A 26411-nucleotide genomic window follows, 5' to 3' on the forward strand; every position below is an offset into this window, starting at 1 on the left:
CACAGTAAGAAATTAACAGAGCCACTACTCAAAACAGATATGGAAAAAATTCACTCAACGGAGTCGACCCCATCTCCCTGCACAGAGGCCAAAATTACTTTAAGCTGCTTGTGACTGGAGGGATTTACGTTAACTCTAAACTGTTCCACTCACTGCTTTGCACCACTGCTCGCACGGACTGGCCTCATGAAATGCCAAAGGTGGGATGAAATTTAAAAAACAGCTTTTTATGCAGACCTGTAGTCATCCATCTGCCTAACCAAATTTCTTTTTTGTTGTGTATGAGAGCAGGTGTGCTCACCGAATGCCTAGCATCTGCCCACCACGCCCCTTCACTAAGTACCTCTGTGTGTTTAAACATTTAACAGCACCAATCATTTATCTCTTCATCAGTGACCAGATTGTACAAATCAGGACGAATCATTGCCTCATCAGGACGTAAGACTGTTTCATGACTCCTGAGAAGTAAAGATGGCTATACTCCTGAGTTTCAACGCCAGGTGTTTAGTTTGGATCAGGAGCACAGCTCTGTGGTTAGTGGCTGCTTGATTTGGAACTCGACATGTCCCACATGTATGGGCAGGCGGCTGCTTTCCTCCCACCTTCTCTCTGCCTGCCTGCATGGGCACTAATGATGCTACCAGACTGACACTAAATATACATACCGTGATGGTGCTGAATGTGCATAATTGAACTACTGTACCATTTACCGTTTCAATAAGAGAGCAAACACTCTCAGGAGCTACACAAAGGGATGGAATGAAGTCCTGGTTGAATAAACAAGCAATATGACATCCTTTTCACCGCTGTGGTTAAAGTCACTGGACTTAGAGTTGTGTTACGCTTACGGTTCTGAGCTGAGGACAGTAACAGTGACAACACATGTATATGATGACTCCTGACAGTGTACAAAACTCGCAGTTATATATTTAAATGTCTAAAAAGGTTGCTGGTCAAACATCTCAAAGCATATACGTGGACTGATAAATTCACTGAAAAGTTGCTCATGAGAGAGCACTGCAAAATTGACTGAGTGACTTAGTTGATAGACCTGTGAACACGGAATGGAGAAGAAAATAATTAGGAAGAGGAAAACAAAGTAAAGTGCCATGTTTTCTTTTGTTAAATTAATATCCTTGTGAGTCTATTGTTTTATTATTTACATGATTACATTTTGTTAAAGCTGGATTTTGTGCATTCAGAACATTGTCATTTTTCTTGTCATTTTTCATTGTCATTGTCAAGAGCTACTACTATTTTTTTTCTACCCATTCAGAAGAGGCAAACTGTAATTTTAATTAGGGCTATATATATATATATATATATATATATATATAATCCAGCCATTATCTGTACCGCTTCTCACAAGGGTTGCAGGGGGCGCTGGAGCCTATCCCAGCTATCTTCGGGCAGTCGGCAGGGGACACCCTGAACTAGTTGCCAGCCAATCGCAGGGCACACATAGACAAACAACTATCCGTGCTCACGGTCATACCTCGGGGCAATTTAGGGTGTCCAATCAACCTGCCATGCATGGCATTGAAATGTGGGAGGAAACCCACGCAGGCACGGGAAGAACATGCAAACAGGAAGGCCGGAGCCTTGGCCGGAACCCTGCACTTCGCATTGTGAGGTCCTCGTGCAAACCAGTCGCTCACCATGCCACCCTTATATAGTCCCACAGATGAAAAATAAAAAGTCATCAAAATAGTCAATGAATGAATAGAATATTTACATTTGGTTTAGTTCGTGCTGGGAAATTGCCTAAACCAATATTTAAGTACAGATAACAACTGTAGCCGTCTCAACTGTATTGTTGTCTTACTAAATGCATTTTTGAAACAGCACTTGTCTTTATCTGAAGAGTGGATGATGGGTGTAAAGCTCTTGACTTGAGCATGCATTGTCCTCTGAGAGAGAGAGAGAGCGAGAGAGAGAGACATAGAAACGGGGTAGGGTAAAAGGACTAAGTAGGCTGTGCTTTAAAGAGACCAGAGGAGCCTATAAAAAGTGCTCTCATGCCCTGCTGTTGTTCCAGCTCCATGTGCGCAGTCACACCGGCGAGAACAATTAGCGCGCACGCTTGTCCACTTCAACATGCCCACTTGGAGTGATTAAATCATCATGCCACAAAGCGCGTAAGGCTCCTCCGAACAACAAAAATAATTGATTTAATGGATGGGATGCGCGTGTTTTCTTGAACTGCCTCTTTTTGACACATCTCGCCCTTTTTACCCAATTTTCCCGAGCTGGCTCTCTCCACCGGGGGAAGTGCGGCTCATTAAGGCATTCGTGATTGCTCTTTTGCATTTGATGCCACGGCAATGGGACATTGCCAAAGGGAGAACGTGTTCGCGCGTTGCAGGAAAAGTTTGCTTTGGACAGTGTTAGTCTTCTGGCTGTGCACGCCCGCTGACGGAACCTGGAAGACTGGACTTTACAAAACCAGAGAGCAAGCTGCTGCCTCTCATTCCTCCATCTATCAGAAAAGGTATTCAGCTTTTATTCATTTGTTTTGTTTAGTTGCTCATCCTTTGCCTACGGGGAAGCACTTGCACTTAATGCTATTTTTAAACGAACGCTTCATCCCCATCTCATCCATCTAACGGGTCTCATTGTATTCTTGACATTTGGTTTCCCTTTTCCTGTACCATGTGTACTGAGTGCTCTCATCCTGAAGCTGACCCACCCTCTTGAGACCACGTCCCCTCTCCTATAGGTAGACAAGACGCAACGTCTAAAGTTGTCTATTTAAATGTAGCTTCTTTGAAGCTCTTCTGGAAACAAAACGTTTGAACTCCTTTTTCCCATCTTGCAAGTATTTATGATGTCCGCATCTGCCCTAATGGTGTGATCCATCAGCAATGTTTAACAATGGCTAAGGGAAAAATAAAATTAAATTTTTAAGAGACGCATGCCCTGTCGCCACCTTTTAGATTCCAATTGTTGTTTGTAAATAGATTTGTGTCTTGAGTCGCAGTATGTATACAGTACCTGCGGGATCCTGTTTGAATGAGACTGGTTACATAATGCTTCGAATTACTTCAAAAAGGGGTGCTTATTGTTTGTTCATGTCAACGACACCTCTGCACAAAATGGAATTAAGTTGCATTTCTCAGTTCAGAGGTTGTCTTCCACGCCCTGTGATTCAAATCTGAGTTCCAGGTTCAAATCCAGCTTGGAGTTTGCAGTTCTTTCTGACATTGTGAGTGTCTATGAGCTTGAGCCTCTAAATCAAGGGAAACCAACTATTTTGAAACAAAACTTGTGTACTGTAAAATGCAAAGGGCCTGATAACCACTTCTGAAGTAACAAATTTAGTCAAATTACCTTCAATCGATATAATAACCCTGAACCAAATGACTACTTGTGCAACATTCCCATCACTAGTGCCTTAGGGAGGAACAGCAAGTTCTCAATGACATTGCCAAATCCAAGATTTATTTTATGTTTAGTTACGGCTTTTTTATATTGATGCTATGACAATAAAATGTCATTTAGTCAGTTTGGGTTGTGGAGAGCAGACAACCACATTTCAATTTGATCTTTAGCGAGGACAAGTTTCTACACTAAAACATTCCACATTGGGTGATCATCTCAGCCAAATCATCCTAATTTACCTAAAAATGTGTGGCATCAGATAGGCTTTATGCCCCTTGGGGAATGGGGGGGGGCTTCAACTCAGAACAACAAGGAGGCACACTCTCCCGGGCATGTCCAGGTGGCTTTCATGGCTCCCAGCCTGTTCTCCACTGGCCAACCTCGCTGCTTGGCTCCCTTGTCACTCATGGCCTCAGGTCTGTGGACATATTTACTAAACACAAGCATCTGGGACTTCATTGCATCTGGACTCACTTTCTTCCCCTGAAAGTTGAGAAGTTTACAGTGGGTCTGTAAGTGGTAGATAACGTTTGCGGGACGGGAGCTGCTGCGGCCTCCACAAGGGTCAGGGGGTTTAAAGAGTCATGGGATTGAGTGAGATTTGGGAAAGTTTATCATGTGTATACGGTCACACAGTGACATTTTAAAAAATAGGTGCACAAAAGGGGCGTATTTAAAAAAAATATATAAGCTCCTAGTAAAATGCAGTCCAATTCATCACCCCTGCTTGAAACTACAATCACAAATAAAAAATATATATATTAAATGTACCCTCTTTGATGGTGTCAAACAAAGCTAAAGATTGATCTTATTTTGTAAATTATGTTTTGGCCTGGCGTATTTATTGTCCCCCGGAGAAAGAATCTGCACAATAGAGTTCAAACATTCTCATATTAGTAGAGGGAGAAAAGACGAATGCATTCCCACCACAGCATTACTCAAATGAAAGGGGATTAACACTACTTGAGTAATTTCTCGACTGGTGCGGTCACTCTGTAGCGGAGTTGATAAAGCGTTCATTCACCCTCGTCCTCCTTTAAATCTACGCAGCTCAGTCCTCAGAAAAGGGGGGTAGTGGCTTTATTTGGTGCCTCGTCCATTTCTTTATCTTGCCCTTGAGCACTTGTCATGGTCTGACAGGCAGTCTGAGCCCTATGGCCTGCCTCATTCCTCATCCATCTTAACCACGTCCACCTTTCTTTAAGTATGGGAATAGAGACGACTGGGATTCCAGTGGCTCAGCTCTGTGTAGCTTGAAGCGGAATGGCTCAGGAGGTCACTCGATAAACTTTAATGAAAAAGTACATTTGAAAGCGGCGACACGTAACAACACTGGCTATTCTTAATTAAAATCAGATTCAAGACCGGCTACAATATTCGGTAGACTTTACATTTTTAATGAGTTGCAAAATACAAAGATAACATTTGGGCAATTTTAATCGGCAGATTTGAGGAAAGAAACAAAGCAGAAATCATTTACAGATGGCAGGAATTGGGCCAAATTGCCAATGTTAGATGTACATTATACACAATAGGTGTTCCTAATATTGTGGCTGTTCTTTGTTGTCTTGCACATGTCTTTGTGCAAGCTTCCATTTTTTGATGTGGCTCTTGCGCTCTCAATGTTGTGGGCTGTTTTTTTGTCTTTAATGCTCATCGAGTTGGCCTCCGGTTTAACAATGTATTTTTAGGGCCCGAGCAGCAACCGCTGCGAGGTCCCTATTGTTTTTGTAGGAATTATGAATATTATTGTGGTTTTAGATTACAGTAGTAATGAACTTCACTGCATCACATGTTTCTAATAATTTTCCCTTTACATGCAGCTGAAGAAGAAGCGGCTGCACTTCAGTGTTACGTAGGCGCCCTTGCAAAATTACTGAAAGGGAACTCATTTTTGGTCATCTACAATCATTCATTTGAGTCATTAAATTCAGATTTATGATACAGCTTTTGAATCAGTCTTATGAGAGCGAGTAAGTGTGCCTACTATTTTGGCAGATAAGTAATTTTTTATTATTTTTTTTAAAACACCCCAGGTGAATCCACCTTCTCACTTGGCAACACTTCAAGATGCACGCAGCCATGACACACTCAAAGGCAACAGGTGTCCACACCTGAAAGGCCAGACAGACAAAGACATATGAGGGTTTTCCTTGTTTCTCCATGGCTGCTCTGAGGAGGCACTTCACTGTGACCTTTGATGACCTTTAGGGTGCTTTGTCTCTCTGTCATTTGCACTACATTCCCACATACTCACACACACACACACGCAGATGCTTTGAACTTTCTGCATAAAGAACCAGCATCGCTTGTGTCTTATCTTCTATTGCTCATTTAATGGGCCACCATCCCTTGCGTTTCTTATCATCTATTGCTTATTTCATGTCTCCCAATTTCTTTTACAAGCCAATTTGTCTTTTGGCTTTTGAAGCAGCTGCAGATTGTGACACCCGTTCGCTTTAGTAATGGCTTTGCAATGTGTCCTCAGCACATTTGTCTCGTATGCCCCTCCTATCCTGTCCTATAGGATTAGATCGGTCTCATAATTGTCTTTCCCGCTTTTGACCATGTTCCCCTGGGAAGCTTCTTGTGTGACTCTTCTGACAAAGCTCTCCTCTTTTTGCCACGTCTGTGTTTTGTCTTCCCAAGCAGTTTCACCTCAGACTCAAATAAAGTCAGGTTCCCTTAGGTTTTTGGATGTGGCCTAGAAACATAACCTGAAGCCACCCCCCCTGTTTTTTAGCTTTAGTTATGTATTTTACAACCCACATTTTATCTTTATAATATCGGCAAAAATGTACTAACCCTTTGCACAGTGGTCAAGCCTCTTGCCATCCCGCAAAAAGTTACTGACACATTTTCCACTAGCATCTGCTCATACAACATTTTTTGCCCTCTTAGCTTATTCCTGCCAGTTTTTTCCTATTCTCCCGGTTCTCAGTACGAAGTGTACTAAGCAGTCTCATGAAAGATGCAGACTGTATGAGCTGCAAGGCGACCAGATGGGCCAACGGCTGAGGATTTACTAAAATGTCATTTTCTAACTGTTGGCCGGAAAAGATAGTTAATGATTTATTTATTTTGCCCAAAGTCATTGTGCCATGTGTGCTTTCGGGATATGATACACACATTGAACCCACTCCAGTTCGGGGAAGTTGTTGACTGTTTTGAAATAAGAGGTGTATAAACAAATGTGACCATTATTATCCACAAAGACACCACAATAATATTAAAGAAGCATTGTCTAATAGTTAAATAAATAAGGCGACTTGCCTGGCGACATGAGACAATTACCTTTTAAGCTTCCAGATGCAAAGAAGGAATGTATCCTTGTATGTTCCCATGCTTGGATAAAGTATTCTTCTCTGTTTTGTCATACATCATTGCTCATTATGGTAAGATAGTTCGGAAATTATAAAATGCCAAGTACTTTTATTACCGGTACAGTCACCAAAGTTGGTGTTTCCTCAGTAATAATTATGTACCCAAGTGCAACAAAAAGAGAGCAGGAGGCTATAAAAGTCTACCCCGCTAGTGGCAATCTTGAGCAGTTCCCAGGTGTACCTCAACATCCTCCCCCAGAGCTTTATCAGTTGGTCGTGGGTGATAAATGGATGAGAAAGGACCACCCCAACACTATGCTGCGAGATTTGACTGGATCACTTTCCTCCATGTTTGTGCCTATGACTGGACAATGGAACCCTATTCAAAGTAGGATAACTTCAAATGTCATAGTTAGGATGGCTGAGTCTTCATTAAACAAATGATCGTTAATGTAAGCCATGATTTGGTTTGAACGTAAAATTAAAGCTTATGTAAAGGCCTTGAACACCACGGAAGACGACGAAAGTGGAGGTGGCCGATTCTTCGTGTGTACCTAAAATGCATGGAGCAAGTGTACAAAGAGTTATAGTAGTGTGCATCTTTTCTTTAATCAGCAGATCTATGTGTGCGGCCACCAGCATGTCGGAATTGTTAATGGGAGCTGCTGACTTAGCATCCTCTGCCTTTGGCTCTTTCTCATAGTCGTTCTCACACGAACATATGGTCATGCGTATTGACAAACAGACGGTGGTGCCCCCCCCAACCCCCCATGCAACACATTGGCAGCAGAACACACAAAGTTCTGCGCTAAGTGGCCTGCAGTTTCCTTTGTGGTTTGTAAATGGAGCTCGCAGTTACAGACCTGCACAGTTATTGATTGTGTAAACACACCATGGTAATAGTTTGCCGTGTTTGCCCTCCAGCTATCACCATGTGAATGTAATCGGCGGCTTTGTACACGTCGTCGTTAATGAAATCATGGGAACACATGTCACATTTAACTCCCTCATTGTGTTTTTTTATTTATTTTTTTTATGTTACAGTGTGTAAAACTAAATTCTGGGATAAAATGAGAAAATCATACTAACAGATGTAAAACATTGACTACGAATAAGCTTATTGCCATGTCAGCTTGTTCTTTTTACACTCCCAAACACTTAGGGAAATATCTTACTAAGCTTCTGTGGACACAGAGAGGACTCCTGACCTTGCACTGGCATGTTCTGAAACTCTCCCATCTCAGTATGGGTCCTCATCTGCTCTTTGGAATGATATTATCTGAGAATTGAATGCAAATGAATGGATACAACAGTGTAAATAAGGCTTACAATGCACTTCTGCATATCTCGTGGCTGAATGAACTGTTTGAGCACCATAAAGGAGTTTCAAAACAAAGGACCGGGGGAAGGGAGAATTGAATCAAGACATCAGCATAGTGAATGCGACTGTGAAGCTAATTTCCTGTTGTAAGCATAATGCATTGTGAGTGTCCTCGTTACTGTTTCCAAATGATGTACTCGTTGAATTATTTACCGCCTGAAATGCTATTTTTGTGTAACTAAAGTACGATTATTCTGCAAGCTTGTCTTCAGATGTTTTTTTTTTTTTTGTGTGTGTCACTTCAGAAACTGGTGTCCTCATACTGTCACGAGGACAGTGAGTTGCCAAGTGCAGAATGGGACAGTCGTGCAGAGAGTCTACCAAACATGTCGCTGGCCACAGGGATGTACTGGGGGCAGGTGAGCAGCAGAAGCAACCAAACCTACCTCTGCATGAACTCATTTAGGTATAGTGTGTGAATAACACAAAAGGTGCCATAACTGAAACAAAGCGTGTCTTCTCTCACCTAATAGCCACACTACAAGAAGAAAGAGCATGAAATCTTGGATGTCCCCCCTTCCACCCTTTTTTTTTTTTAAACCTTTGTTTACTTACTTTACATCGCTGTCCCCTTACAAGCATTTGTCTGTATGTGGTTGGAGCAAGCATCACGGGCCTGCTATGAAAACAAAAGCCAAATCAAGGTTTATTGTTCCGAGCTTTACTGTGATGAATTGAAGTGTGTAATGCTTTTACATTTTGTGTTTTCCAGCTACAGGACAGTTGTCAGGCCTTCCTATAAAACGGTGTACCGCACCGTGACCTCATTGGAGTGGAAATGCTGTCCAGGATTTAGTGGGACCGCCTGTGAAGCAGGTAAGTCCAAAGAGGAAGACAGAGCTGCTGGACCCAGGAAATGTTTTTGAGAAGGAAATTTGCTTAGTCAATGTCACTATACAAGTCTCGTTTTTATACAGATGATGATAAAATAGAATTGGTGAACAGTTAAGTTAATCTTTTTTAAAGCATCTTTAAATGATAATAATAATAATAATAGCAATAATAATAATAATAATAATAATAATAATAGCAATAATAATAATAATAATAATAATAATAATAATAATAATGTAAAAATGAATTGCTTCATCCTCGTTTCAATTGAAAATTCATCCGGTTAGATGAGTTAATTGTGCTGCTGCATGGTTGCTTTGTTCTTTTGTGTGGTCTTGTGGTGCGACTGGAACACAGACATCTTCTCAAAGTGCCATGTTAGCATGGCTGCTTTCTTTTCGTGACCACAGTAGCAAACATGCATCCACGCACACACGCACACACACACGCGTAGTGACTTTCCCTGGCAAAGGCATCACTGCACAGACTGTCTAGGAAGGAGGGTGGAGTGTCTATTCTGGCCCATTTGAGGGTAACACAAACGGCCCGGCTTTTGTTACACAAAGCATAATAAATATTTACATTGGTTAAGGTGGTCTCTTTGTGGTGGTACTGAAAGCAGGGCCTGCAGGTGAGCACCACGTGATCACAACATTCACAAAGCAACCTCACCCACCATAATGTGAAGTTCACCAACAGACTAGACTTTACTTAACAAAAGCAGAGGAGAGAGGAAATTATCCAATTAAGTTATTGCCAAAGGGAATTCCCCTCGGGCTGTCATGGCAGCAGGGGGCTGTCGAGCCAGCAGGGATGCTGGGATTAGCCACTTAACTGAACGCGCTTTCTCGTGGCTCAGATCACAAGCTGCACTGAGTGGAAGTGACAGTTTCCATTCACGGGGGCCTTACGCTCTGGCACCGCGGACGCTATCCAGGGCCACCGGCGCTTTGTTCTGTACCCGCCATGTGAGCAGAACCGCTTCGAGGACCTCAGAACCTGAGAGTACGCTGACACCAGCCTCATTCACAGCTTGAAGCCAAAATAAAAGATGGCCGCGTTGTGGGCTTGGATCTGTTACCACAAAGTGAAGTAAAAGCTGCACACGCAGTTCAATGAGTGCAAGTTTGAAAGGCAAGCGCTGGATACCTGTTTGGGACTCCTGCTTTTTTGAGGGGGATTGTCTTTAACATGTCAGTGAGCACTTTTAATTTTACAAGAGCTTACATTTAATTTAACCTACTTGTTAAACAAAGCGCAAACATCCTGGCATGCTTTTTAGAAATCCACCGTCTAAGCAAAACATTAATAACATTGTACTTAAGAGCTCATGATTCTCATTGAAAAGGCCTAGCCATATACGGTACTTTTGACGGACCTCTCGTTCCCATCTTCCCTATCGTTCTGCTTGTCAGACTGTGGAAAATGTCTATGATCCGCTCATTTAGTTCAACCCCCATCATTCTCTCAACGGTCCACCCCAGGTCACCACTGACGCCAATTCCCGGTATGCATTATAACAGTGTTAACATCCTGCCTGCCTCAAGGCGCAAAGTGAGGATAGGCTGTGCACTCGCTGACGGTGCTGTCACTGATGTGGTTAAATGGAGATGAGAGAGTTGGTTTCTCATGTGTCCGTCCATTCTCACCAGGCCCCTGCCTTCCAGCGATCAACAAACATAAATCAGCTGGTCGGGTGGAGGAGAAGTCGAGATAACATGTCTCTGTTTTAGTTTTGCGTTTCCCAAAACCGAGGCAGCCCCAGCAGCAGCATGCTGAGATGAATGAGGGAGGATAATGCGGAATGATGGTGCCATGCTGTCACACGGGATTTCAGACCTATCGTATTCATACATCTTAAGCAAAACATTACATCATAGTTCATAACCAAGCATGCATGCGGGGTAAGATAACACTTCATCCGACAGGCACCGCTCACATGCGCTCTTTTTCTCACTGTCTCACCCCGACCTCAGGCTTTGACTGGAATTCCAGGCCAGTAGTGTAATTACTGTGTTCTAATTGTTTTCTATGAGGTTTGGGAGATATTGTCTTCCCTCTGGACCGGGAACATAATGGTCTTTATCGCTGATTGAGTCCAATGGAGGAAAAAAAAGTCTATAAGTATTTGCAGATGGAGGAAATGTCATAGCCTGCCAGGAGCAGGGATTTAATGTATGCTCGGTCCGCTTTGGCATTCCATCGAAATACAGTAAATGCTTCTTTTCAGATGGCACATCATCCAAAATAAATAGCAAAATTAGTCCTCATTATGAGACAACGCAGTGATATCAGGATGGACAGAAATTCGGATTTTAGATATTTTATCAAACTTATCACAGGACGAGGGCTGTCGGGCTGTACTCGGCATATGGGGGAATGTAGGCAGGAATTAGCACGGTTGTCAAAGCTCCGCCGCAGGGGGTACCCATCAAGACATATCTCAAAGCCATGCAGAGGAGGCTGCGTTGTTTTTTTTTTGTTGTTTTTTTTGAGATGCAATTTGCGCTATGGCTGAGAGGCTGAGGCGCGTTTGTCCTTAATAAGCCGCAGAAACTTAATCTGTGTTTTCACAGCTCTGCCTGGCCTTATCGCGAGCCTACACGCTACAGCCAGTGCTTTAAATATCATTTTGTCACACGTTGCAAAGGAAGAGTGGGAGTGTTCCTGAATGTTATGTGTGTTTGCTCGCCAAAGTGGGAATGTGGCTTTGAGGGCGGGAAATGTTGCGTACGAGGATTTGTTCAATGAAAGATACAGCTGTTCAGTGTGATTAGCTGATGGCTGCAAGGCTGCAGACTTTAGTAGCTGTGAGTTGAGGAAGACAAGCATGAGGTGAACTAGAGCAGCTGGTCTCCTCTCCCGCTCCTCATGGACCACGACAGCAAAGCTATGAAAATCTCAAGACTGCCCAACGCATCTTTCATTCAAATGTCAGGCTCTGCTAGAGGTGTTTCCGATTTTTCAGCGTTGCGTTTGGCTTCTTGTCATTTGAGCTACCTTCCCCCACACATAGTCTTTAGTGCACTTCGGAAGACTACTGAGAAACACAAAATGCAAACATGCATTGAGGGAGGCAGCTGCAGAAAGGCCGCACATCAGCTGATCTTCAGGGTGTCGATGGCAAAAGCAATGGCAAGTGTTGAGACCCAAATTGGAAGCAGCTGAGACTGAGGTGAAGCGGCTTCATGACTCCAGATGAGCAAGCAGCCTTCTCTGGGTCACCAGGCGTCTCTCACGGGAAGTGTCTGGATCGTTATTAAATTAACAGATCCACCACTGAAACGCCCAAATTAGTATTATATCCTGTCAATAGATATTAGCAGTTCAATGACGCATCAACACATTCCAGACCCACCCGCAATCAGTGAAAATCTGCAAAAAAGCAATTAAGACTTGGGGTTTATTCTCACTCACTCACTCACTCGTGTACTTCTCCAATTAAGAAGCATGCTCACCTTTTTTCAAGCTGATCGTAACTCCCAGTTGAAGTCTAATGAAACAAAAAAATGATAACACCAAAATGTTTGTGAAATTTCATCTAACCAAATACTGCTAGATTAATGCTAATAAGTGCAAAACACCATATGGAATATAAATTAGCATAGTTGTTAATCAAGTGTCGCTTTAACAAAGCAGCAACACGTACACAAATAATATACGACAACAAAACCATAAAGTCAAGATTGACTTTTTAAAAATTATTATATTTGATGATTATTTTTAGTTTATTTACGCTTCTATTACGCAATTAAATCTACTCGTGCTCTCATTGGTCGATCTAATCACGTATCGATCCGCAATATGGCTGCATTTTTTATTTATTAGTTTTTTTTGAAGAATTGGAAAGAAGAAAAAAATCGACAAAACTCTGAAGCCATGAAAAGTAAAGCACGAAGTGGCGCGGGATTACTCGATACAGATTTTTTGGAACCCATAAATGTATTGACTTAGGGCAGGCGTGGGAAAACTACGGCCCAAGGGCCACATGCGGCCCGTTAAATGTTTTAATCTGGCCCGCCGAATTTGAAAAAAATTAAATGAATAAACCTTAATGTTTTATTTTCTAAATACTGTAGTGTGTCTAAGACAGATTTTTTTGTGGTAATGCTTTTGTTCATTTTCATTTAAAATTAAATATATTTTTTTTCTCGGATGTGGTGAGGTTACCAAAACACTCCATCCATCTGCTCTTGGTCCGGCCCCTCTGTCAAATTTTAGAACACATTGTGGCCCGCCAATCAAAAAGTTTGCCCACTCCTGACTTAGGGGGTTATACCGCCGATATTTTCAAACGTAAAAGACCCTACCGTGGCGCGCTTGGAGATGACCAGCATAGCACACAACAGACTTAACAGACTGTCTGCCGTCAATGTGTGAGATGGCTTTCAATATTTTGTCCGATACTTAGTGGCACAGCACATTTTATAGATTTCATGTGACGTACAAACTTTCCAGGTCAGTCTGCCTTGAATCTCAGTTAAGTTTTATGTATCTGGCTCCTGAGCTGGAAACGGCAATTCCGCTCACTGATTTATTTATTATTTCCCAACAGTTCCCCTGGGAGCTCATTCAAATCTGTTTTTCCTACAGTTAGAAAAAAAAAGTATAGGCCTCGTCAGCAGCGCAAAAACCCAAAACACTTTTACAAACAGACTAAAATACACACCGCCACTGATAATGGGTTAAATACCCTCATTGACCTCTACCAGACACTTTTTTTAAACTGGATATTTAAACACTTTTTTTTTTTTTTTGGACAGAATCGCTACAGTCTAATTTAAATTGTTTGGTTTCCTGGAACGGACTTGGCTTTGAGGTGTAATCCACAAATGTTCAAGAGTGTTGCCGTCTTTTGGGAATGCCATTTCAGAAGCTTAATGTTTGACTGCTTCATCCATTTGAGAACTAGTTTTAATGTGTGTTTGGGATCATGGTTTTATTGGAACACCCAATTGCCTCCAAGGTTTAGCCGTCTGTTGATTTGAAGTCAGCAAGTAGTCCAGTGCACCCTTACCACTGTCAGCCCCGGCGCATGGTGCGGCCGCCGTCATACTTCAAAATTGGCAGTGTCCTCTGGTTTGAAAGCCTCACCTTGATTCATCCAATCATAGTTTTTTTTTTTTTTTAACAAATCTGTTGAAATAACTCAACTCATTCTTTGTTTTATATTGAGCGATATTCAATATTACTGGGTAATCTATGGTATCTTAAAAAGTCTGTTGAATTTGGATGATATGGACATTGGAACGCGACAATATCATAGTATTGATGAAATACTAATACTGGAGCTCCACTTTCGTGCTTTGACAAAAGAAAGAAAAAATAAATTGCTTTTATTCATGTTTTCAATGAAACATTTTTAGAGACTCGTAAATTTAAAAGTTATGCGACGGCATCTTCGTTGAATGTCTTTTGGTTTTCCTGCGACATATATGCTCACTAGACTGTATTTTCGATATGGAGCACTTTTCTTAAACAGTGCTAGTCTGTGGTTTTATACACACCACTGGTTTTCATGATGCAGCTCCTTGTTTTGTGTTCTGAAACACACATTGTACAACATCGGCAACTGTTGCTTCTAAGTGGGTGGGATGTTTTGGAGTCGACCTTGAAGCCTCCTCTCCGCAGTACTCTCAACCCCAAACAAGCCACATCACACAGATTGTGCTGCGGTTTGTAGTGGTGACATCATTTATGGACGCTCAGTCGCAGACCTCCCAAACTATCACCCCCTTGGGTTCAGTCACCTCTTCCCAGCCAAAGTTTGGACACAACTGTTGCCTCTGCCGGTGCTGCGAGTTTAGCTGCTGCTTTTACGTTTGTTTCCATGTGTTCACGTGGCGCCTCATTCAATGCTGAGCAGGAGCAGGAATGAGATGAGCAGTGCTGATGGTTGCGATTAGTTCTGGACCAAAGGCAAGTGAAGATGATCTGCAGCCACGTGCTTGCCGGCTCGGCTTTGAATAGTCTCCAGAAAAGATAAATGACCTCACTTGAAGGGCCAGCAGAGAGAAGAGTGGACTGCAACAGAATCTTCTTAAATGTCTGATATACTTTATGAAGCTGTTGTTTTTCATGGCTAACAAATGAGTGATTTGCAGGAAGTGTCAGAAACATGTGACTAGAAGAGTGTGTGATTTTGCATTTTATGTATGGTGCCAAGTTATCAAGTCATTCAACACTCATATTTGTGAATGGACCTTTGCCCAAGGACTCTGACGTAATAGTGACTTTAATGTGCACTTTTTTTTTTTGGACTGAAACAGATGATCTATCTATCTATAATAATACCAATAACTGCTCCAAAAATAAAATATTCCCATAATTGTTCAGGGATTAAAACCTCACTATATCACGTTCCAGCTGGATTATTTTCAAGGAATATGATTTTTCTCATCCAACCTTGGGATTCTAACATCTGACGATCTTGTTGTTATGAACCACCTTGACGACTTCAAGTATAGGCCAAGTAACAAAGGTCATGGGTCAGTTCCTTGTCATCATGCCTCTCCAGGTCACAATGAGAATTGAAGTCCCCTAGCATAAATATGTGAGTTTCAAAGTGGAGTGCACCCCCTCCGCGGACTCCAAACTACAGTCAGGATTTCTACCCTTCACTATGTTGAACCTTAGCTTTCAGCTGCTTTAAATATGAATCAATCATTTTACGTTTCATATTTTCTTTTTAATCTTTTGGAATAAAAGCCACACGAGAGCTCAAAGACTAGGCAAAACGCAGAGGTCTTTGCATTGTACAAAATATGACCAAATTCTTGTGGGAGCATGTTTCGCCATTCAAATTGGACTTTTCTGTAATGCAATAATTCTGCATTTTTTTCTGAATTATTTTAAGGTCGCCGTCCATTTCACTATCATGCAGCGAATCCCACTACTCTGTTATGTTTCATAACAAGTGAAGTACCATTTGCATTAATAGACCATGTAAGGCATGCCCCATTAAGGAAAGTGTTTGTTTCTGCTTTGCTCTTAGGCATTTCCTCGGGTCATGTCCTTTTTACTTGTACAAATTCGCCAGTACAGGCTTCCATGTGCAAGCTGGCAACACAGCATCTACATCGAGTTTGCAGAGCCGGGGAATTTCTGGCACCTTCATCTTTGTTCAGATTACCTCAGGGGAGCGTTGTGCACTTTGCACTTTAGTGGCCCACATCAGGAGGACGTTGTTGCAGTGCTGCTAAGACAATGTTGGGGGGCCCAGCAGGGGGATCTCATTAACTACAGGACGTATCCTAGAACCTCTAAACCCAGACCCGCATTCCGCACTTTCCACTGCCCCCATGGGACTCATGCAGGGGGGCTGCAACGGGGCTATTGTTTTGGCTGGACCGATGCCACGTCCACAACGTGCGGCCAGCATTGTGCATGATGACCTCCCTCGCCTCGATCAGCACCAGAGAGTGTGTCTGCATGGTGCTGCTTGCTGCTTCCTGAGGTGGTAATGCCACCTCAGTCACAGCGGAGCTCACTCAGTGTAGGAGGACCCGAGCTGCAAACCCACCTTCAAATCCATATAAATGTTTGTTTTCAGGAAACATACACATGAAAAAAAGGGTGCTCTACTTACTCAGTCACAAAGTTTAAAAAATAAACGTCCAATACAAGACTCAGGCACACATTTTGCTGCCTGTCTTTTGTCATAAGCACACACAGACATGTACACACACCAGCTGTGTTTGTTGTCAGTGACAGATTGGCAGTAAATCGCAGCTTTGGAGGGCTATCCTGTGGATGAAACCATGATGGCCAAAGATTATGTCATGCACTATTATTTCTTTTGGCAGACCTTCACGTTTTGTCCAAGTTCTTCAGAGACACCACGTTGCACATACGTCACCTAACGCTACGGCTGTGATGTTCCTTTGCAAAACGTCATTGGAGGTAAAAGTGAATGAAAACAAATTTGGCTGGGCTTAGTCAGGCTGTTAGAAATTTTAGCAACATTGTTATTCACAGACTTGGGTCAAGGCCATAAAAGCCTCACTTCCTACGTGCCTGAATTGGTTTTAGCAAAAACACATCCAGTGTTTAGATTTTGTGATTGTATTTATGATCTGTCACTCGTTGAGTTAGACAGAAGTAGCCATGACAGGATGTGTCGGTGAACTGCTTCTGATGAGTTTTGCGTTCACCCCAAGAATGGACTAACGTTGGAAAGCACCAGTGGCTTCCTTGAGGAGCTGCTAGTCTCTTTGGTGGTCTACTGAGCAGCTAATTTCGATGGCATAGGTACGAGTAGCTTGTTCCCATTTTTCCTCCACCTTCGGCCCCCTTAAAAAAAAAAAAAAAAAAAAAGGTAATATCTGCACTTTTCCCACTCAAGAGGCCCACATCCAAACCCTGTCCATTGTATCCCCTTGGAACTTTTTTCCCTTCTGAAGTTCACATTATAGTGTGGTGTGAAAGATCAGAGATTTCCAATGTACAGCAAGATGCTGTTTCACTTTCTGTCACACGTCGACTCAGGTTATGCCCGTGTGTAACGTCAACTTATTGACTTCTCTGTTATGAACCAAAGCAATTTACGTATGATACATTGTGCATTATTCATCCATTTGGTCTTGTTTTAATTAACGTTCACAATGGCATATTTTAGTGGACCAGGCAGATAAATATTAAGTGTCTGGGACAAAACGCAAAAGTGCTCATGCCTATCCAACAAAGGAATAAACAACATTAGCGGATAACATCATATCTCATTTATTTGGTTTTAAATGAATCTCGCTTATCAAATGTGAACACACCCTTCGTTCCCATACCCAGCCCGAACATATTATATATAAAGAACTGTTCGAGGAACATTACTAGATCTCTAGCCAAATGGGCCCTGACCCCAAGACAAAACTGAAGATTAGAGTTTGGTCTAAAATGTTGCAGCTCATTAATTATTACTTTGCTTCTTGTGCTCGGAGCAGGATAACAGAGAATCTAGTTTCTGTCCATTTTTAAAAGAGAACGGCATCACTCTGCAAGTATTTTGCTAAAAAAATAAATACACGGCAGTCAGATACTATTGTTATATTCTGAATGTGGAAAAAACATACTTAAGCCGGGAGTCTTCAAGATATTATAAACCGCGAAGAACAGACAGCATGCATCCATTCCCTCTATCGCTTACCTTAATGAGGGTTACGGATGTGCTGGAACCTATTTCAGATGGCTTTGGGCGCCGACAGAAATAATAACCATAATCAACAGACAGCATTCATGAACCATAACTTCATTGTTACGTTGAAATGTTTCATTACAAATTAGATATAAGGCTTATGCAGATTATTACAGTTCAACCCTGATGGATAAAATTGAGTCAATTTTCCAGAATAATAGATAGTACAGTATTTTTTTGCCTTGGAGTGGTTGTGCTGTAACGACATGTTTCTTCAGGGTCAGTGTTAAATTCTTTAGAAATGGTGTGATTTTGGCTCCTAATCTTATCTCAAAGGCCAGAAAGGTTCCTGTTGGGGATTCGAATACTTCAGAGGTCACAGGAAGGCAGAGTAAAAACTTCAACCAATGTTCTCGCTTCAGATTTACACACAGGATAAAGGCACAATGCTCAGAACTATTCGTCCAACAGCTCTGATTCCAAAATTGGGATTACTGGAAATTGTCCGCACCTGATACCTTTATCCCCACTTACTACTCGTTACTTTTTGTAGCCATGAATGTTTTCGTTACTCCTTTATTTATATTTAATCATTTGCAGAATCTGTTCAGTAGCTGTGTAAGAAAGGAGAAAAAAAGCAGTTTGGCAGAACTTAAAGTCATCACAGAAGCGTAGAAATCGTTGGACTTGAAATGTGCTTTTGGGGGTCTGCCACTGTAAAGGCTGACCAGGTTCCTCACACGGTTAAAGGAGACTAGCTTCCGGAAGTCCAGCGCTGCATCGGAGCCAGCCTTCCTTAGCCACGACCATTATACACACCTGCAGATTAAAAATGTAAATTGTAAAGATGATTCCCCGCAACCACCCACTTCCTCTCCTCCCTCTTTTATCTCTCATCTTGTTTTTCTGTCTTCTTCAAACTACAGGTCTGACTTGGACACACATTATCTCAAGAGTGTGTGAGATGTGTACAGCAATTTACAACCGCACATTAATCAAATATAAATATCATTTGATATGTGAGAGGAAAAGCGCACAAAATTTATACAGGCAACCGTAAGATCTTGCATGACACTCTCGTGACTTCGACATCACAATTCATGGAAAGTCATGACAGGCATTGTATGAGAGAAAGGGTTGGTTGTAATGACGATGTATTTGGGTAGACAGCAGCTCTCTGGCTCCGAAGAAGCTTGCTGACAACTGGAAGGCTGGGAAGGAGAGGAAGGTTGGATGGATTCATTTGTGTGTGTGTGTGTGGTAACACCTGTGCAATAATCATGCCGTCCAATCAGCATCTTGATATGCCTCATTAGTGAGGTGGTATGTATTATCTCGACAAAGGAGAAATGCTTACTAACACAGACTTAGTCAGATTTGTGAACAGTATTTGAGGGAAATGGCCTTTTGTGTCTTTCAGAAAAGTTTTTGAACTTTGAGTCCAGCGCATGAAAAATGGGGAAAAAAAAATTACGTTGCGTTTGTGTTCAGTATAACTTCCATTTTCCACTTGCCTTGGAGAGTTATCATCTCGCCACAGATGATGTCACATATAATAACAGGTCTTCAAAATGAAATGCGTTTTTATCGTGACCTGGCAATAGTCATGTGGAGTGTCATGCAGATGCGGCCTCCGAGTTTTAAAGGTTGAGCTGAACCAGATTCTCAGTTTCGTGAGTACTTTAACACAACATGTGACATAGAGACCGTCTATGCACACGTACATGACACAAAATTTTTTAGCAGGGCTTCAGACATCTAGTTGAGATCATTCAAATGTCGCCACAACAGCCGCCATGACCACCACTTTGCTGATAATTAATAGCAAGTCTCTTGGAAGGTCTCCCTGAAGATGATTTAAGCCCCAAAAGTCTCCAAAGAACAAAAACTCCCCTTTTGTTTCTCCGTCCATGAAACGTTGATCATTTATTTTGACCTCGTTGACTAAATGCAACTGCCGAGGCCTAAATTATGTTTGTTCTGATGCAATGATAATGAAATCACAAAGCCATCTGCTCTATATCTCAGTTTGTGATTGCTTCCAAATCCTGTTTTTTCTTCAAGCATGCTGAAGCAGTAAAACATTTAAGCAATGACAAAATGGTCTCTATCACGTTTTGACATACAAATGAGTGTTGGAAACTATTGTTATTACTCCTTAATAAATAGTGGCAATAGAGATGCAGTTATCAGAGCGAGATTGCTGATTGAAACGTGAGTCTCGTCACATTTTCCCAAAACACAGCCGCCTTGCTAGTGTGCCGTCGGTTCTCTTTGTCGTCTTATTGTCATTTCACAATGTCATACCATGTTGCCAGGACGGAACGTTTTTTTACTTTTGATTTCCATTCTTTGGTGGCCATCCCATTTGTAGTGGAATTTGGATTTAGTATCGCAATTAAGCAGTGGAAGTGGAAACAAAATTCAACTTGGATTTGAATTCAAAATGTGATCAAGAGAGTTTTTTTTTCTTCTATTTTATTTTGGAGATTAGGAATCTACTGGTTGCATGGGAAGCAAAGTGCAGGGAAATTCTGGATGCTACAAGAGTATCAACTGTGGAGTTTTTCTTGGACTTTTTCTTCGCCTCCATCAGCACTTTCTCACACTGTGGGTGTGAAGGAGTGTAGGGAAGACTGTTATTGTTGTAAAACATCGTGGATGCCAGCATCGAGGCGTTTGGAGAGGTGGAGCTTGTATTCTTTTGTACGCACACGGCACCAGGCCCGACTGGAGGGTCGGCAGACCCTCATGGACCTGCGCCCATCACACGCTGTCTTTTATTAGCTGACAGGAGCAGCATGATTGATGGCGTAGTTGTTCGCTTCTCATCTGGCCTGTTGTTTGTCTGCGATGAGGAGGCGTTGACGGCTCGGCTAAATTTTCGTGTTTCCCCGCTCCACTGCTCCTTCTGTAATCTGTTTCCAGTCCTCTGCATGGCACCCTCCCCTCGCGCACCCTGTGTTTGTGTGTATTTGTGTGTTCTTTCATCATCGTGTGCATGTCTTCACACAGTCAACTGTGGACATGTTGTACTGATAAGACCAACATTCTGGTGTGAAGGCAGGCGGATAAAGAGGATGAAGGGAGTGAGAACGCTTCCTTCCTCTATCTCTTGTCCCTGTGCCCTTTTTTCCCTCTTTGCTTTCATCACAGTTGCAAGTAAACTTTTCTAGATTTATTTATTTTATTTTTTTTCACCAATTCCAAATTTTTTTCTAGCACGTCATGTTTTCACATAGTAATATTAGGTATTATTAATAATAATAATGATAATAACTTGTATTATAATAATATATTTAGTAATGCCGTATTCATGAATTATTAGTAAGGTTCAGCAACACGTGGATTTTTTTTTCTAAAACATATTGATGAATTACAAATCTGTTTTGTGCAAGCTTTTGGAGGCCAATCTTAAAAACATAAAAAGAAAAAATGAATATATCTCAAAAACCTGATGTGCAAGGAAAAAAAGTAAGAATATTTTTTATGGCAGCATCAAAAATGTGTTTAGGGGCACTCTCATAAAATGATTTCGGATTAAAATCTGCTGTTGACCAGTGTTATTGTTACGCCTCTCCCTGTGATTCCATAGCAAAGATGAGGATTTATAACGCTATTTAAGAGTGATTACATTGTCGAGCAGCATCCTTAGCCATTCAGGCTGGACATCAAATAACCGGGAGTGAAGAACAATGTGTTACCAAGAGTCTTCCTCGACTGCATCATTAGTTTGATGTGCCGTAGCCAAAACATGAGGCAAAAAAATTATTAAAAAAAAAAAATCTCAACATCTGCTCTACAACTAGGCACACTCCTTCTTCAGCTCATAAATTTCTCTTTTAAACTGAAAATACCCTAAGGGAAACCACTGTTGATTTTAATGTTTGGCCTCAACTAATTTTTGTATTATTCATCCTTTTTGTACTTGATTAATGTAATCAGTAAGATAGACACTTTTTGTCTCCATGCTTGGAACAACAGTTCCATCAAATTTTTTTTTTCAATCTTTTAATCATGATATGCAACACAATTTTGCGTTTGTTGTCATTTCAATCCTTTTAGGCTCTTTTGCCAGATCAGCGCCTGACCGAACACTCAGACCCTCATCTAAAGCTGTAAACGAAATCTCCCTCCCCATCCCCCTGTGTCTGTGTTTTTTACTTTATCATTCCTTTGTTGAACACAGAGAGCAAGCTTACTTATCTCCAGTGGGGCAAAACACAAACACACCAAGTCCCTGCATGCATGAAGGCCCACTTTCTTCTCAGAGGATGTAGACATGAGACAGAACCTCATGCTGGAGAAACATTTGCCAGACCTGGGGTGTCGTCATTTTGGGTTTAGATGGCTGCTTGTGTGTGTGTGTGTGTGTGGGTCCAGAAAAAGCAGACATTGGATGTATAGATTTAAAAGGACATATGAGGCACCCAATTGCATGGCTGTCAAGGATACTAGCCCTCCACATATGCTAAAAAAGAGAAAGAATAGGACGAAAAGGATAATCCAGACCCAACAAGTGGGGCGTTTATTCTTTGTGCAGGCCCACGCCTGTTATCATGATGTTTATCTGCAGGTTGCTGCGCTGAAATCCCCTGGACATCATTGTGCTTATTTCCTGGGGGGGGGGGAATGTGTAGTTACATCAGTTAGGTTTAAGTACTTGTCATCAACACTGAGATGCTACAGATAACTTCCCAAATTCCTCCATTTGAGTAATTAGGGTCATCCTTGTAATCAGCTCCTGGAGCCAGGTCACACACACACACACACTCATGAAAAGAGATTTACCTCCATCTCCTGTGCAACGGATTTAAGATGAACCTATGTTTGTTGTAACAGGCTAAAGATCAGATATTATACAGATCCGCACAGTTGTTCAGGGGTCACCTAAGATCAGGTTTGTTTTGTCTGTAGTCTGTTTTGCTGAATGCAAGTTAATCCCTTGTAATGGCTGCACTCTGGAAATGAGATCCAAATAAAAAAAAAAAATCATTCATGATTTCTTGTTGAATCGAGGCAGCCCTGGTGACTATCGTTTAAAACCACTAAAACCTCCACGCTGTCCATCAGTGGACAGATTGACAGTGAGTGCTGTGTTGGATCACGGCAAGTTTGACCCCCACCAGGTGCGTACGACCTGTGTCCGCGTCTCACATTTTAGCCGTGGTGTTCTCTTGCATGGTGCCACCTGAATGTTCCACAAGCTGAGCCTGAAAAGTCAAGTCAGCTTTGATCCCACCCTGCGGCCCTGGAAGTAAGTGAGCTCTAATCCCCAAAAAGTCTTAAAAAGACACAGAGGAATGCCTGGCACACAGCACGCCATTCACTCAAGGATTAGACTCCGCTCAGCATCACACTCTCATTTACTTCACTCCCTCTTCCTACATATACTCATGCGGGTTTTGGTTCGCCTGCGCACTTGTACACGCACGTGTGTGTCCACTTGTACGTTGACGTTCGATATGAACATGCATTTACACTACATCGGGGGCGTCCATTATTTTTCCACCTATAGCCACATACAGAAAATTTATATACATTTTCCATCTTCTCTTTATTAAAACATCAACCACGTAGACAAAGATATGCTAAGCAGTTATTGTAATATTTAGATATGACGCACTATGTCTGTCACTGGTGGGGTAGTGGTGGTACGCTTGCCTCTCTTATGTGCAGGCAGCGTGGGATCGATTCCCACTCAGTGATGGTGTCTGTATGTGCCCACCGACTGGATGGCGACCAGTGCAGTTTGTAGTGCGTCTTTCGCCCATGGTCAGCTGGGATTGGCTCCTGCAACCCCCCCCTGACCCAGTACAGGATAAATGGTGTGGATGATCACATGATGTGCTATTTTCCCAGAATGCTATGAGTCTATTTTGATTATTCTGAGAAAACAATGACATCAGATATTTTTTTACAACATGATAACCACTCCACCATCAGTCTGTGCGTATGATATTTAAAAATATTTATCTGTACTTCTTAATCGTAATTAATCAATCAAGGGTTATTGTTATCAGGGGTTATTTCTTTATTTCACCAAGTCATTTTCTATGCTGCCAATTTTGTAGTGACAGTTTGGAAAAGGTCCCTTTGTTCCAGCATGACAGTGCCTCAGTGCAAAAAAATTAAACAAAGAAAAATAAAGTTCTGTAAATGCATGCATGGTTGAGTTTAGTGTAAAAGAACTGCTGCACTCCAATCCAATATCTCTAATCTTTTTGCCTTTCACATTTTCTTCTGGGTGAATGGGCTGGAACGATACAAGTAGAAACTGTTTTTGCTGTGATTGTGGGAGGAGGGGGACGTTTCATAATATATATATATATATATATATATATATATATATATATATATACATATGTATAGAGAGAGAGAGAGATAGATATTTAAATTATGGGTAAAAGCACACTCATCAAGATAAAATCACTTCATAGGTTTGGCGTAAGACATGTTGATCCTGTCAGTGTATTCATATATAAAAGAGTCATTGAGTTGATTATATGTCTTGTCTGTGATGTTTTATGATCTCGTTAACTCGCAACTATTTTTAGCAAGCGCTCCCTCGTTGTGGCTTTCTGACGTGTTGTTTGACACTCTTAAGTGAGCCTTCTATTTGGGGAACAAATAGGAGCTGTCTAAATCAAAGACCCGGTGAGTATGCCAAGCTTGTATGTTCAACAATAGATAGTGCAAGGCTTAAATCAAGCCCACGATAACAGATTCCCCACGCCCACTCACAGAATGTCGGACACGTATACAGCTACACTTTGATCAGCCAGGTTTTTATTCTGTGTAATTAATATGGCAATGCCGGGAGCTTTAGTGATTATACCTGCAAATCGAGCTTCTGCAGCTCAGTGCAGATACATTTAAGAATATAAGTCAGATAAACTTCATTTCACCAGTGTGCCAGAATAGAAACAATTAAGTTTGAAATCATTTCCATGTGTGAGAGGTATTGTTTGTTGTCTTGTTCTTAAATATTGATGTGAACATGCAGCATTGGAAAAAAAAATGTTGGCGTGATTTATTCTCACAAAGCTTTCCTAAACTTTTCACACCCAGGGTTATAAATTAGCATCTCACTCCAAAGTACATCCAAGTGTGCACACATATTTTTAGAGGGTCAATTGAATTGAGGGTGGGGGGGAGTCATTAAGGAAGGCCGATAAATCAAATGCCTCTTTCCCACATCTGCAATCTGACAGCGATTTCACAAAGTGTCGTTGAGCATTTTTCATCCAGACAAATCCCAGAGCAGGGCCCAATAACGCCCCACTGGAATGATCCAAGGGGAAAATAAAGAATTTTGGTGTTATATGAGATGTTCCTGCGGTAAATGACATATCCAACTGTGGTGCAATTGGGCAATGCTGTCCAAAAGAAGTTAAATCATGAGGAAAAACAAAACATGACACACATGCTGTTCCAAGTTTGTTTGGAGCCATTTAAAGAGAAGCAGAATTGTGGTTTGCGATGAAAGCACAATTTATTACTTATTATCTTGTCCTAATGACTGCAGTTTGGCAATCCGTTCTTTGCTCGAGAATTACGCCCACAGTCACTATCACAATGTGGATGTGCTCAACCAGCACTTTTGTGCCTGGTTGCCATGGCTATGTCTGCACATTTGTCAGAGAGGAAGCAACTGTTTGTATTGTGTACATGGTTGCCTGTGGACAAATATAGCTTATTGAAACCCAACTCTAATGTGTACTTGCATTCACTCATATCATATTACAAGGTGAGAATCGCATACGGGTGCTCGGAGCAGCCTCGACAAATAAACCCTGTTAGAGTGGACGTGTCCTTCAAACACTGAGGGCCAAGGATTCCCTCAGCCATTTCCTGTGTGTGTTCAGCAGAGGACATGGACCGTGTTCAGATGTCAGCTTTGTGGATTGGGCCGTGCTTGGCTTACTGCTGAGGACACAGAGCTGGAGCACTTGTCAACCTCTGGAAAACAAACTGGGTCAGGGAAAAGGCTCTCGTGGCTCGGAATTTAGCAATATGGTTTGTTGAGAGCAGATTCTCCTATAGCTAGCAGTATCATGTTTGATATTGTTCAGACTTTAATATTTCTCTGAACCGAGAAAGGGCTAAAGCACGAATTTTTACATTTGTAAAAAAATCTCATCACACGTCACCGAACAAAAATTAATTAAATACTTCCTGGCATCTTTTAGAAAATGTAATTGTTCTTCCTGTCATGGTTCGTTGCTGGCAAAGATAGTTTAACAAAGACATTATTATTATTATTATTTGTACTATACAGAGCTGGGCATAACCCTTTTTTTTGCCGCTCATTCCCCGCTCTCTGGCCACAATCCATGGTGCATTGGTACACTGCATGGGTTCA

The 26411-nt window shown here is 41.7% G+C and overlaps 1 protein-coding gene across 9 annotated transcripts in view; it reads left to right on the plus strand.

Annotated features, from left to right (window-relative positions):
• The first annotated feature begins 1976 nt into the window (after window positions 1-1976).
• The window catches only part of emid1 (EMI domain containing 1), a 49219-nt gene continuing 24784 nt past the window's right edge, over window positions 1977-26411 (plus strand). For 5 of the 9 annotated variants that reach the window (XM_088297679.1, XM_088297687.1, XM_088297754.1 and 2 more), the window contains exons 1-3: window positions 1978-2491; window positions 8331-8444; window positions 8798-8901. In XM_088297679.1, coding sequence (XP_088153805.1) covers window positions 2325-2491; window positions 8331-8444; window positions 8798-8901 — 385 coding nt within the window. In that variant the 5' untranslated portion in view covers window positions 1978-2324. Of the gene's footprint in view, window positions 2492-8330; window positions 8445-8797; window positions 8902-26411 lie in introns of all 9 variants that reach the window. The other 4 variants (XM_088297697.1, XM_088297715.1, XM_088297725.1 and 1 more) reach the window with 2 other exon arrangements.

The sequence above is a fragment of the Idiotropiscis lumnitzeri genome, chromosome 1, assembly GCF_059441095.1.
Source record: "Idiotropiscis lumnitzeri isolate Australia: NSW breed Sydney's pygmy pipehorse chromosome 1, RoL_Ilum_1.0, whole genome shotgun sequence".
NCBI classification, from domain to species: domain Eukaryota; kingdom Metazoa; phylum Chordata; class Actinopteri; order Syngnathiformes; family Syngnathidae; genus Idiotropiscis; species Idiotropiscis lumnitzeri.